Source organism: Mastigoproctus giganteus, chromosome 8 (assembly GCF_048544385.1).
Source record: "Mastigoproctus giganteus isolate SK-2022 chromosome 8, ASM4854438v1, whole genome shotgun sequence".
NCBI lineage: Eukaryota > Metazoa > Arthropoda > Arachnida > Uropygi > Thelyphonidae > Mastigoproctus > Mastigoproctus giganteus.
Genome location: NC_143582.1, coordinates 188,009,102 through 188,024,595, shown reverse-complemented (window position 1 = coordinate 188,024,595; position 15,494 = coordinate 188,009,102). Strand labels below are relative to the sequence as shown.

Here is a 15,494-nt window from a genome sequence, read left to right as displayed (position 1 = left end):
ATAAATTGACTCAATTTACAGTTAGAGAGGTTTACTGAATTTATTTAATAGTGTGTGTTATGTTTCAAATTGTATTTAATTATCTTTATTTATTTATTTATTTATTTATTATTTTTTTTTTACTGTTGAGTGCAGTTTTCCTGTTTTGCTTTTTTTATATGATTTATGCTTAAATTTTATTTGCAAAAATTAATTTCTATATATGATTTATGCTTGTAATTTTATTTTCATTCTTTAAACAACATTTAAATAGGTTCTGCATCTGTTAACAAGTTCTTTTTTTAAGAAAACTTCTGATAATGGTGGATTATATTCTGGTGTGTCTTCTGAAGTTGTAAGTTTTACACTTAACATTTAGAAATGCTATCCTTTAACTAATTCAAAAAATTATTATATTAAAAAAATTTAGAGATAATGGCTCTGTTTGTCTTAAAATTGAGAGAAGATCAACTAAAATGTTTTGGTTACCTTGACTCATAAATTGAAGATGCAATGTTTGAGGCATGGCTCATTGTTTTAGCAAACATTCCACATAGAATTCCCAGTCCATAAAGGTGGTTCCAAGAATGAAGTGGTTAAGTGCAGACTGGTCAATCTGACTTCAATAGTAGGAAAATCATGGAGGCAGGGATTAAGAAAGCAATACAGAGTCAATAGAGTCAATTTAGATAGAATAACATTCACAAGGGAACTCAGCATGGAACAAAAAATTTTTGTAAAGAGAAAAACCCCTTGTTTAACTGGATAAGTTTTGTGACTATTGCTGTTATAATAGTTTACTGATGATATTTGAAAAATGGTGCTCATACAGGAAGAGAATGAATATATGGGCCAATAGAACTTTGTATATAATTACCTTAGATTTATTGATTAGTATTATCATTAATCATATGGTGCAAGAAAGCCTTAGGCTTTCACTGCACCAGCCAAAAATTTAATTAAATAATCATGAATAAATCATAAAATAAAATAAACTATTTGGCTCCATCTTTGTATAGGTACCTATCCAGCTGTCAGCCTCAACTACCCATGTATAAATTTACTCCAGCAATTAGTAACTTGCTGACTGAAAGAGAACTTTCTGCAATCCAGTCTAAACTTCTTTCCCTGAATTTATGGTCCCTAGTTCTGGAATCATCTATAACAGTGAAAATTTCACCCTCATTCATTTGTTTTTCTCCTCAAAGCTTTTATACACTTCAATAAGATATTCCCTAAATTTTCTGGTTTCTTATAACTTATATAGTAATGTACAGTTTAAGTTCATACTCAAGAATAGTATATTTGTTTACAAGTTTTCAGAAAAAAGTTTTGTTGTGTGTGTTTATGAAAACTCCAAAGAAGAGAGGTATTAGAACCTGTAGTACTTAGTACTTTTCATGAGTTGAAGGTTGAGAAGATGAAACTTGTTGACATTAGATTTAAATTTCTCTATATTGTAATTTTCAGGAAATGCATATGAAGACAGGTTGTTCCAGAAAAAGAAGTTGAATGAATAAATGAGGAAGAAGAAAAGTTGGTTCTGTGAGTTTGAAGTTGATTAGTAAAAGAATGTTGACTGGTTTTGGTACATGTTCGTACTGGTTTAGAAGAGAGGGCTGGAATTAAAGAAGCCAGTTCAGAAGAATAATGCCCACAGAAGTATCTACAGACAAGGCATACAGCAGAAACAGAACGCCCATGAGGCAGAAAGTGGAGAGACTTTGTAAGAAATGGGTCATTAATTAACCTAACTGTCCTCTTTGGAATAGAATCTAGAAGCTTGAGAGAGGTTTTGCGTGCACCACCCCCAGATGTGGAAACAATATTCCATGGTAAGGTGGATTTGCAATTTGTACAGAGTGAACAGCTGTTTGGAAGAAAAGTAACGTTGAGATCATTACTTTTCTTCCAAAAAAGTTTTTTAGATGCAGAGGGAGCAATATTTGTAATGTGCTTATTTCAAGAGAGATTAGAAGTCAGGGTAATCCCAATAGAGGATATATGATCTTGCCTAGAAATCAGAGTGACATTGAAGATAAGCATAGGAACAGAGAAATGCTTTTTGTGAGATATAAGACAGGACTGAGTTTTAGAAGGATTGAAATCAACTAAGTTATCTTTGCCCCACTGGAGATCAGCATTTAAGGAATTGGTAGTGGATATTCAAGAAGTTGAAGCTGTCTGTGCAGGGCAAGGTTTCTCAAAATGGAAAGTGGAATGCAATGTGCTATCATCGGCAAAACTATGGATAGGATTTCCAGTCAATGGAAGAAGGTCATTAATATACAAGAAGAAAAGAGTGGAAGAAAGAATTGAACCTTAGGAAACACCAGCATTATTGGAGAAGTTAGAAGACAACTGTTGACCATCACCTGCAGTGAATGGTCAGAGAGAAAACTGGATACTCAATTACAAAAAAGTTGGCAAACTATAAGATGGAAGCTTATTTAGAAGACTTTAATTCAAACATGATCAAAAGCCTTTGAAATGTCAAGAACAACCACTTGAGTTTCGACAACCTTTCCACTGAATTTGTCCGTAGATGGGTAACATAAGCCAGAATATCACCAGTGGATCAACACTTAACAGAATCCATTCTGGCAATTTTTGATCGAATGGAAGGTTTCTAGATAGTTTAAGAGATGACCGTTTGGTCGTCCCGGAGTATAAACAGAAAATTTATTTATTTATTTATTATTTGATTTTCCCCTTACTTTAGAAAGAGAAGTCAGTGGAATGGGATGATAATTGGATAAGAGGGATATATCACTCTTTTTAGGCACTGGCTCGATATGAGGAAATTTCCAAACAAGGTAAAACATTTTTGGAATAAGAAAGTGAAAAAAGGTAATACAAAACAGGAATTAAGTTCAGAAGCGCAGATTTTTATAACAACTGGAGAAATACCATCAGGACATGGAGCTTTCTTAGCTCAAGATTGTCCAAAATCTTTCCGATATCCTTTTTACAGAAGACCACAGGAGGCATTGAATGGAGTGTACTGGAAATTGTAGGAGGTGGTTTACCAAGATCATCAATACACGAGTTGGAAGAAAAGTGGGATGCCAGCAGGTCAGCTTTATCCTTGGCTGAAGTGGCAACAGAACCATCTGGTTTGGACAGAGGTGGGAGCAAAGATGGGCAAAAGTTGCGGCCAATAGCTTTGGCAAGAGACCAGAATGCTCAGCTACCATTAGGGCAAGAAGCAATTTTTCTACTCTTAGCCTGTTCAAACTCTAGTTTGAACTGATTAATAACTACTTTACAACTGTTGCGAGCTTTGGTGTAGGCAGAAAATGAAACTGAAGAATTAGATGCAGGCCAATTGTGATATGCAACATTCTTATCTTGAACAGTTTTAGCACATTTATTGGAAAACCAAGGTTTAGATAAAGGACGAAATTTTAAGGTGGAGTGTGGAATAAAGGATTTCATCCCTACAAGAACAATTTCTTGTAGGGATGAAAGGTAGGAAAATGAGCAATCTGAGCAGACATTGATATCAAAAAATTTGAAACAGTAATCCAACCAAGGAAAACAAGAAAAGAAATCTCGTAGATCATCCCATTTTGAATTCTTGTAGTGCCAAACAACACAAGGTTGAGAATGGCCACAAGAGAAAGGCTCCATTGGAGAAGAGACCCTCACCAAATTGTGGTCTGGAGTGCCCAGAGGACCACTGACCTCGACTGTGTATTTAGAAGGGTTATTTGTGAGAAAAAGATCAAGTGTGTTGGCTGCATGGTTAGGATTATCTGATATTCTGGTAGGAAAATGAGCATTTCGTGCGAGGTAATTATTAATTGCAAAAGCCTCAGCATTTCGACCGGCTGGGTTCATGTGACTAAAAAATGAAAGCCAGCTGGAATTGTGAACATCAAAATCACCAAGAAAAATATACTTTACTGTTAGGAAAGTTGTAATATAGAAAGTTAAATTTCAAAGAGAGGAAGTCAAAGAGTTCCAAGTGATTAGTGGAGTTGGGAGAATGACAGAGGCAACAGATGAATTTGATAGATTGTGGTGGAGAAATTTTAAGCCAGAGAAGATTCAAAAGAGGAGATTCTAAATTACTAAGTCTCCGACAGGGAATATCAGAGTGGACATATCCACAAATACCACCTTTGAAGCAAAAGGAATCATAAAGTGAATAATTCAAACAACTGAGATGAACAGTGGTTTAATTAACCAATAATTCAGATTCTGTTAGAAAAAGTACATGGGGTTTGGCAGACAGCCTCTGAGTGGAAATGGACATTCTTGAGATTGTATCCGAAACTATGTATATTTGTGAAATGAATGATGAAGTATTTGGAAGGTTTAGATCTTTTTACAGATAAGTTTGTTCTATTAGTTTGGCTATTCGTGATATATTCATTAGTAAGAAAAGGTGGGGGGACTTGTTGTATGAAGTAATGATATGGCATACATGTGGCAAGAATATACCCAGTTCCTTAACATAACATGGCCTTGGCAATGCCTCCCACATTCATACCATTCTTAATCTCTCCAGTCATTATTTGTCAGAGTAGAGGTAGTGAGATTATACACTAGCTGATCCAGAAACCTCCTAGAGTTACCAATAGATTTGGTCAGGTGGACTATCCAGTGGCCAGTCTGTGAACACCGCTTTAGAGTTGTATCCTTGAAATGTAAGGAAGATTGGATCTCTCCATGATGTAACCATAACCTCAAAAGAGATCAATCATACTGCATGATGGAAGAGATGGAGGTGTGGGAATGCCAGAGCTTTGGTCTGGAGACTAAGCACAGGTTACACCACTTCAAGCCTACAATAAGCAATTTTGGATCTCACCAGTTGATGAGAGTCATCTACCACCTGGTATTGCCTCGTAACACAAAAGGGCAGCATTCCTCCGTGTGGTGGGGGCACCACACCCTGATCCCTGCTTATGTTAGTTGATATACTAGATGGGTGGTCACTTCCAGTGTACTAAGTGCCATGTTTCAGGACTTGTACATGGGGTTTATACCCAAGGTTCCACCATTGTGAAGGTGCAAGCAGAGGATATGGCTGCCATAGACCAACCAGAGTTTGCCGAAATTAGGTTCACTTGATTTGAGTGTCACCCGAATATCAGTTCCATCAGCATTTTGGACTTCCAGATAGCAAGCCCAGCTTGGAATACTTGAGAGAATGTCTCCGACAGCCTCAAGGACCAAAGGTGTGGATGCGTCTCTGTAAAATATACAAAAATTTTAATTTAAACCAACAGTTTCTAAGTTTGATCCACAAAGCTATTGAAAGTTTAGAAAAATCTTATTTAGTTAACAAAAATAATGTCAGTACAAGACAATTTTGCATACACTTAGCTGTCTTGAATTCAGTATTTTCAGGGAAAAGGTATGCTTCTTTGTATAAACTTATCGCTCTTTATTGAACAATTTAAGTCTCGTATTGGTTTGGAGTTTTAATTTACTTCTGTATTTCATTTCATTTCTACCGGATGGAAGGTGGGGTGTAACCGATATTTCCTCCTTCATACGTAATCTTAAGAGTTATTTGGTAACTTTATTTGAAATGGTTACATGTTCCAGGGATCACATCAATCTCAGTGTACATTTTAATTTTATTCAGTGAAAGGTAGTTTGGAATGTACATTAATTCTGCACATTCTGTATGAGTGGTGCATTTTATGTCAGACATTGGTATATGACAGTGCTAGATCAGAATTGTACACCTTTAGCATGCCAGGCATTTACAGTAATTTTGTTGAATGTAATGTGGCTCTTGGTTTATTTTTTTTCGAATGGCCTATATCCATTCATTTTGTAATATGAAGTGTTCTATTTTTCATTGATTGACTATAAAAAGTATTTAGATGGGTTGAAGATTGGAAAATAGGAACTTTTTCATACTGAACTTAAATTTCTGTAGGTTATAATTTTCACTAAGGATCAAAAACTGAGAGACTAAATGAGGAACAAAAATAAAACTAGTGAATTTGGAGTTTAACTCTGAATGGATGTATTGAGTAGTTGATGTGTGTTCAGACATACATTTTGCAGTATACCTGACTTTTTTTTTTATGGTATGCTTAATGTTAGAGGTTGAGAAGCAAGAAAAAACTTGTTCACTGGAACATAGAAAATAAAAAAAAATATGTTTTTTTATAGTAGCCTCTTATTCCATTAATTAACAATTCGCTGGGTAAAAGAAATCATCCTACATTGCAGTCTAAACCTCTTCTCCCATAACTTTAATTTATATCTTCCAGTTCTAGGAGACATAAACATAAATAAACAAAACTTCTAAAAACTGATGTTAAGCTGAAACCTCAAGATCCATCTTACCCTTACACACAAAAGAAAAAAAGAAAAAATTGCATGCTACTTATAACAGATTGTTCTTTGAAAGAGAATCTTTCTTTTATATGCATTTGATTTTTAAGGAAAATTTTTATTTTATGATGTTAAACTTCCAAAATCCAACTTGAAATAAAAAAAAAAAAAGAATGAAATCGAATAAATGTGATTTTTTAAAAAATAACTACTGTGATTATTAATTGAAAAATTTTGGTTTTGTGAACTAAGCGCTAACTTGAAATATGTATATACAGGTAGTTCCCGACCTTACGAGTTAATTTGTCCCTAGCGCACACTCGTAAAGCAGGAATTTATTTCCCATAGACACAATGTTAAAAATAGGGGTTACATTCTCAACAATGAAATTAGTTAGCTAATTAGTTTATGTTTAAACAATGATTGGTTTAAACAATGAAAACATAGCCTGTAAAATCAAGCAAATTACAATAATAAAGAAATTTATTTATTTTATTTATTATTTATGACTTACAAATGTTAAAGAATGTTTATTCTTCATCATCATTGACTAAATGCACACTCATTAATTGCTCATTATTGGTTCGGCACTCGTTGGTTTGTTGCATAAGGAGTCGTCTTCTTCAGAAATGCTTCAAGAAGCATTTGTTTCCAAGATAATTTCTTTTCTTTATAAATTTCAATAGCATGCATAAGAATTTTTTAACGGAATGCACAAATTGCAAGTAACACAATTTGCATGGAGTAACAAGTTTACAAAGCTTTAAAAAAAAGGAATGAAGAGAAGATTCTGAAAATTTATGCTTTTCATACGATTGAAGATTTCAGTAAAGGGGGAATTTCGCCATAATAATGTAAAAACCCACAGAATTCCAGTTATCGGTATTATCGCAAATGCAATAACATCGAGTTTACTACCCATTTATAATTGCTTGCAGTAACAGAAAAGCCCAATAAACTGGAAAGTGCAAATTGTTTTTATTGTTTTATGGTAGTGACCTCCAGAAACATGCTTTAGAAAAATATCACAAAGTCGTTCAAAATTGGTTCTTATAACAGAACATATAATAATAATGAAAGTGTAGTGCATTTTAATGATTTGAATTGGTAACTAATAAAATTTACACTATAAAAATGACCTTTTAGAGAGTTATATACCGAAAATTTCAACTTCCGAGGTCATAGAACAAATTACCAAAAATGCATTATTGTGTTCACATTATGATATTTTCACAATACGATGGTGTCTCTGGAACAGATTAATATCGTAAGGTAGGGTACACTGTATTGTATAGCTACACGTGTAATTTTAAATGCGGTATTTATGAATGTTTAACATTCATTTTTTGCAATTAATGTTCACATTTTCGATTTTGTTACTTGAAATACTTGATACTTGAAAAAAAAAACTCGTAAAGCGGGAACTGTCTGTATAATATTAGTATTTACAACTCCAGTTGTATGCTGTAGAAGTGTGTGACATGGGCTGATTTTATTGTTGTGCAAGCTGAAAACCCAGAATACCTTACAGGGAAAACCCCACACCCGAGATTAGCTAACATTTTCTACAGACTTATTATTATTGTTGTTGTTGTTGCTCTTATATTATTTCTCCCTGATTGTGGGATTCCACTCCGTGACGGGTACTGCTACCAAGTACACAGGGTGGTTGTAATGTCTGGTGTTACTGTCAGTCAAAGAAATCTCTGACTGTCCTACAGGTGTTCAGGATTGTGACTTTTTAGAGTTCCTTGTAGGTGTTCTCTGGGAGACCTATTGCTGCTAGGCTGCTATGTAGAGTCTTTGGTACCATACCGGTGGTTGACACGATGATTGGGATGGTTGATACTTCTTCCGTATGCCACATCTCCTTGATCTCATGTCTCAGGTTCGTGTACTTCCTAATTTTTTCTTCATGGGTTTTCTGGACATTGCTAGTGTTGGGCACCGCTATGTCAATCAGGTAGGTAGCCTTTTCCATCTTGTCCACAAGGGTTACGTCCGGTCTGTTGATGGTCTTATCTGTTATTATTATGCCGTGGCCCCAGTACAGCTTGTGGGTTTGGGTCTCTAGTACTGCCTAGGGTTCATACTTGTAGTATGGTACACTTTCTTTGGTCAACTGTATTTCCTTGCTAGCTTCTGATGTATTATCCTGGATACCTGGTCGTGTCTATGAGTGTACTCAGTCTGGATGATCACCTTGCACCCCGTGGTGATGTATTGGATCATTTCTGAGGCCAGGTGGCATTGTCAACACGTGTCATCTGATATTCCGGGCTCCTTTGCGATGCATTTTCTATAGTTTCTAGTGTTGATTACCTGGTCTTGGATGGCCAGCATGAATCCTTCAGTCTCGGGGAAGAGCGCCCCGCTTGTGAGCCATGCACTGGAAGCAGTGTTATTGATGTGATCTTGATGGAGGTCATTGTAGTGTCTGCCGTGGAGTGTCTTCTTTGCCCATCTTTCTAACTTCGTTTCTTGTACCGTCTAGGTGGGAGAGGTTTCCTTGCTTAGGCTGAGTGGGGTATACCACTTATCTATCTTCCTTATGGCCTGGTGCTGTGTTGTTCTCAAAGTAATCCTTCAGGTTAACTATCGCTGTTTTCTGTTGTTTTATCAGGTCTATCAGGCCCCTTCCTCCCTCTTTCCGAGTTATTGTTATTCTCTTCACTGCTTGTTTGTTTGTTTGTTATTTGGTTTTTAGGAGCATTAGCAACTAAGGCCATATTTCTCCGGGGATATGTGGTGGTCATTCTCTGACCTTTCTACATCCTCCATATTTGGTGGTCACGGGCTCGAACCCCGGTTTAATCAAGAAGCATGTGCTACGCACTGCTGCTCCTGCCCACCTGGCTATGGAGGCACCACTGCTGGCTTCAGGTGGTGTTGTCGACTCTTGGACATCATTGTCCTTGTCTTTTGCATGATATCTTCTAGCTCGGTGTTAGTCCAATCTATAACCCTGAATGTGTATGTTAGTACTGGAGCTGCATATGTGTTTATGGCTTTAACTGTGTTCCCTCTGTTCAATTTTGCTTTCAGCAGGCTTCTGAGTCTCTGATGACATTTTTCGGTCAGGCACTTCTTGATTTCCTTGTGTTCCAACTGCTCAGCCTGCATCATCCCTAGGTATTTGTAGGTCTCTCCTGTCATAGCTTCGATCTCTTTACCAGTCATCAGCTGTTAATTAGTTTCGGCCAACTAATTTTCCCTGGTGCAGCGTGTGGGTCTTGCATTTTTCTAGACCAAATTCCATCCTGATGTCCTGGCTGAATTCTTCAGTGATCCAGAGTAGTTGCTGGAGTTGCTTCTCGGTTGCCGCGTAGAGCTTGATATCATCCATGTACATCAGGTGGGTGAGGGTGTACAGGTTCTTTCTTTCTTCTTTGAGGTTATATCCATACTTGCTGTCGTTGAGCCTGGTGGATAGCGGGTTGAGTGCTAGACAGAACCATAGTGGGCTCAGAGCATCTCCCTGAAAGATTCCTCTTCTAATGGGGATTGGCCTGGTTGTGATGTTCTCAACCTTAATGGTGGTACTCCATTTCACCATTGTTGCTCCTAGGAACTTTGTCACTATCGGATTGACCTTGTAGATCTTCGGGGTCTCTATTAGCCAGCTATGAGGTATGGAGTCGAAGGCCTTGCGGTAATTTATGTAGGCCGTGTATAAGTTGCGGTGCTTCGTGAAGGCTTGTTCCATAACTGCAGCATCTATGATTAATTGCTCATTGCATCCTTTCTGCTGTTCGGCCATTATGTTCTGACTCTCTAAGTGGTCTGATATCTTCTTAGTTATGCAGCTGGTCAGAATCTTGTACATCGTTGGGAGGCATGTGTTTGGCCTGTTTTTCGCTGGGTTTCTTGTATCTTCATCTTTAGGCTTCAGATATGTGACTCCTTCAGTGAGAAACTTCGGGATTGTCTCCGGGTGCCTTATCATTCCAGTGAACTGCTCTGCTAGGTGCTTGTGTGTGCAGGTGAGCTTTTTGTACCAGTAGTTGTGGATGTTATCAATTCTCGGTGTTCGCCAGTTGTGGGTGTTCCTGATCGACTGTTTTACTTCTTCTTCTCGAATCTCCCACTCTCTTATCTCTTGTATGTCCTTCGTTTTCTTCCGTTCTACTTCTATCCAGGGTGCTCTGCTGTCATGTCTTACTTCACTGCTCCAGGAAGAGCCTTCTTTTCAGTGGTCCATTTCTTGCTTTCTCATCTTCATCCAGTTTCCTGTAGAGGGCTCTTTGGTCCTCATCGAAGATTCGGTTGTTTATTTTCCTCTGGGAGCTCTGTTTATATTTGCCTAGTCTCTTGCTGAGTGTGAGGAGGTTCTGCTTCAGTGTATCCAAGTATTCTCTTATTCTCTGATTTCTGGTCTCATGTTTTCTGTGGACACTGTCTTTCTTGAGGATGCTCTTCACCTTTCCAATCAATTTCTTACTTCTATTACCCTGTTAGTACTGGGTCAACTGACCTATCTTAACTCTTAATACCCCTCGACGTGGGCACCCGTACGTGGTGAGGGGACCTCCCAGTGACGCTGCTGGACTTCCAGACTAGCATCACTGGGATCCAATGCCCACAGCCCAGGTTCCAGGCTTACATCAGTGGAATCCGGCGTGTTTGCCGCGTGCTGCGACCCGTGGAAATTCGGAAAGGGGGATCCTGGTGGTTGAGGGGCCCAGCTTCAATACACCACTTTGGCCCCTGCTTCGACAAGACGGGTGGTCCTGGAAGGCCCGGCTAGGATCAATCGGCTAGTAGGCTCGCCTGCGAGGGTCAACCGTGTCAATGCCACGCCCCTACCCTCATGGTCCGAGGGACAGGATTCAGGCTGACGGCGGTGCGGGTATAGTGTCTGGGTAGCCCTGGCGTTCCACTCCCGAGTGCATTTATTGCATACCGGGTAGTGGGCGTCCCTTTGGGCTCCGTGGTGGGTGGGGAGCCCGGGCACTGAACAATTCATAAAACTTCATGAATCCTGATAAACATATTCCTTCAGGGGCCCCAACCTGGTCCCTATCTGAAAATAATGACGGAGAGGCAGATAGATAGCATTATTGCTACAAAGAGGCAGCGAACCGAACTACCATCAGGGCCTGTCCCAAGGTTCTTAATAATGCATTCCACCAACGAAACACCGATTGGTAAAATGTCGCCCTTTTTTATACAAAAAGGGTTGGATGGGTTAGCAGGTACACCCAAGTCAGTTAAGAGGCTCCGTTCTGGGGACCTCTTGATTGAAACAAAAAATGACAGGCAGTCTGAACATCTACTCCGAGTAACATCAATCGGAGGTATACCCATAACAGTGACACCACACAGAACACTAAATTCATCGAGAGGTGTCATTTCGGAGTGGGACCTTCTCGACGTCACCGAGGAGGAAATCTGCTCCGAATTAAAACCACAGGGAGTTACTGCCGTCAAGAGAATTACTGCGCGAAGGGATGGAAAAATAGTTAAAACCAGGAGTGTTATCCTGACTTTTAACTCTCCGAAACCTCCTGATGAGATTAAAGCTGGATATATCAACTGTCCAGTACGTCCATACATTCTGAACCCTTTACGGTGTTTTAAATGTCAGAAGTATGGACATTCTCAAATGGCCTGCCGTGGAGTTCTTGCATGCGCCCGGTGCGGTGCAAAGGACCACGAAACAACAGCATGTTCAGCCACTAAACCTACCTGCATTAACTGTGAGGGAGAACATCCGGCCTATTCAAGGGCATGCCAGAGGTGGAAAGAAGAAAAAGAAATTCAACGGCTGAAGGCAGAGCTAAACATATCGTACCAGGAGGCAAGAAAAGCAGTGAAACCTCTTAACATCAAAAAACCTACCTACGCCCAGAAGGCAGCAGGGAGGTGTTCGATTGGGACTCAGACGGACATGTCCGTCCCTCCAAAAGAATCATTTACTCCCATTGCACGTTATCTTTTAAGCTCCCAAAAACCTGCACAGAAGGACCAATCAGCTGCCACTCCTATATCAGTACCTCCTAATGCTCCACAAGTAACAAAAGCAAAAGAAAAGAATAAGAAAGGGGAAGTAACACCTAGTACCCAGGAAAACATGGATGACGAGCAGAAGGAGGTACATGATGAGTCAGTTTTGGAACTCTTCGCTGAGGAAGAAGTGGACACAGGACAGCGTCCATACTTCCCCAGGAAAGATAAATCCAAGACTGACAAAATTAAGCCCTCAGCACCTCGGAAGCCGCCTGATGGACCCACCAAGTCCAAATAATGGCTAAATTCCTACAGTGGAATTGTCGTGGATTCCGGCAAAATACTGACGACATCAAGGCACTCCTGCAAAAGCACAAACCAGTTTGCTTTTGCATACAGGAGACTTATTTAAAGGAAAATGATGACCCCCACCATGCATAACATTACCATCATTCGTAAGGATAGAATTGTGGATGGTCCTGCCCACGGAGGAGTCGCAATCCTCGTCGGCAACCAGATCCCATTTCAGCCTTTGCAGCTTACAACTAGCATTGAAGCTGTAGCAATTCGCCTTACAGTGGGGTTCTTATTAACTGTCTGTTCTGTTTATTTGCCACCTGGGATTGACATCCCCCAGAAAGACCTTGATGATCTTATCATGCAATTGCCTTCCCCTTGTTTAATTCTTGGGGATTTCAATGGACATAACACTCTGTGGGGTAGTGCTGACATCAATGGAAGGGGACGAGTCATAGAGCATATGCTCACTGACAATGATCTCTCCCTCCTAAATGTGGGAACAAACACCTTCTTCCACATGCCTACCCGTACATTCTCTGCCATTGATCTTTCTATCTGCTCCCCTTCTCTCCTTCCTTCACTTACTTGGGAGGTAGAAGAAAATCCATATGGAAGCGATCACTTCTCCGTGATAACCACCCTAACTAGTGGAAGACAGTGTCTGCCATTTAGTTTACCGCGGTGGAAGATTGATCAGGCTGACTGGAATGCCTTTGAACATCTGGCAAACCTTGATATCCGTACAGTCGGTCAGGAGCCAATCAATGAAGCAGTCCTTCATGTCACAGAAACGATTGCCCAAGCAGCTGCAATTGCAATCCCAAAATCATCCAGCCGGTTCCCACTATTCCCGAAACCTTGGTGGAATTCAGAATGCACGGCAGCAAAAAAAGCACAAAACAAAGCCTGGGGGATATTCCGCCGATATCCCACCACTGAAAATTTAATATCATTCAAACGTGCACGTGCAAAAGCACGCTATGTACGACGTCAGAGCCAAAGGAAATCTTGGATTCGTTTTACATCTTCTATAACTCAGGCTGCTAGCTCAAAAGTAGTCTGGGATAAGATCCGGAAAATGAAGGGAAAATATCCACCATGCCCTTCAGTGATCCTCGCGCACAACGGATGTCCAATTGCAGATTGAACTGCAGTTGCAAATAGTCTAGGGGAAACATTTGCAAAAATCTCTGCAATAACATCTTTTCCCGCAGAGTTTTTGGCCCTGAAAAAGAAAGTTGAGAAAAACCCACCAAACTTCTCTTCAAAAGGGCTTGAAGCGTATAACAAGCCCTTTTTTACAGGAAGAGTTAAATGCAGCACTCTTTCTCACGCATACAAGTGCTGTGGGGCCCGATGACATCCACTACGAAATGTTAAAATACCTTTCACCACAATCTAAGGATCACCTTTTAATTCTGTTTAACAGAATTTTTATTCAGAAACAATTTCCGGATTCCTGGCAAAGGGCTATCGTCCTTGCTTTCCCAAAACCAGGAAAAGATCCTAGCAATCCAAGTAACTATCGTCCTATTGCTCTGACAAGCTGTTTGTGCAAAGTCCTGGAAAGAATGGTTAATGCACACCTCGTATGGTATTTAGAAACAAATGGTCTGCTTTCCAGGACACAGTGCGGCTTCCGAAGAAATAGATCCACTCTGGATCATTTAATCCGATTGGAAACGTCCATTCGTGATGCTTTTATTAAATCCGAGCATTTGGTAGCAGTTTTCTTTGATGTTGAAAAAGCGTACGACACGGCCTGGCGATTTGGAATTTTAAAAGACCTCTATAACTTTGGTCTTAGAGGTAACCTTCCTGTTTTTATTAAAAACTTTCTTTCGAATCGCCAATTTCAAGTCCGTTTAGGATCCACCCTCTCTCGAGTTTTCTCTCAGGAAGAGGGAGTCCCACAAGGATCCGTTTTAAGTGTTACGCTTTTCACAATCAAAATAAACTCTATCGCAGAACAACTTCCACCCACTGTAAACAATGCCCTCTATGTAGACGACTTTGCTATATTTTGTAATTCATGCAATATGAGGGTCATTGAAAGGCAACTGCAGAAAACCATTAATCATCTTACAGCTTGGTCTTTGGCTAATGGGTTCAGATTTTCATCACAGAAGACTGTTTGTGTACACTTCTGTCGCAAACGTAATCTTCATCCTGACCCAGAATTAAGGCTTGGGCAAAATAACATCCCAGTTGTAGCAGAATTCAAATTCCTTGGACTTATTTTCGACAAAAAGCTGACATTTTTACAACACATTCGTCAGCTGAGGACAAGATGTGTCAAAGGGCTTAACATCCTTCGTGCCCTTTCGTCAACCTCATGGGGCGCAGATCGGGCTACCCTTCTCCGTCTCTACCGGGCACTTGTCCGTTCCAAACTCGACTATGGGTCTCAAGTCTATGGTTCTGCTAGAGATAGTGCACTTCGGTGGTTAGATCCAATCCACCATCAAGCCATCCGGACAGCCACCGGAGCATTTCGCACATCTCCTGTCCAAAGCCTTTACGTTGAAGCAAATGAACCATCTCTGTCTCTTCGACGTAAGCAGTTGTCCTTACAGTACGCCTTTAAATTAAAATCCCTGCCCAATCATCCCACGTGGCCATCCGTTTTTGAGCCGTGCTGGGAAAACCTCTACAACACCCGTCGGACTGCCAACAAACCTTTTGGTATTCGCATTCAAGGGCTGCTGAATGAGCTGAACTTGACGGTAGACAACGTTGCGGAGTCTCCAAGGCAATTCTTTCCACCCTGGCATGCTCATTTTCCAACTTGCGACTTCTCCCTTCAGATCTGGGAGAAGGCTACTACACCGCCATCTGTCTACCAGCAACTCTTTGCATCACATAGACAGCTGTATTCTGACTTTCTGCCAATCTATACAGCTGGCTCAAAGTTAGAATGTCATGTGGGATCTGCTGTTGTGTTCCCTCACAAAACATTA

General features: G+C 40.0%; 1 protein-coding gene across 1 annotated transcript in view; it reads left to right on the top strand.

Annotated features, from left to right (window-relative positions):
* MICU3 (Mitochondrial calcium uptake 3) overlaps positions 1-15,494 on the top strand; it is a 91,107-nt gene that overhangs the window by 28,395 nt on the left and 47,218 nt on the right. The window contains exon 6 of the mRNA XM_090380423.1: positions 254-334. Within this exon, the coding sequence (XP_090236549.1) occupies positions 254-334 (81 nt within the window). The remainder of the gene's footprint in view (positions 1-253; positions 335-15,494) is intronic.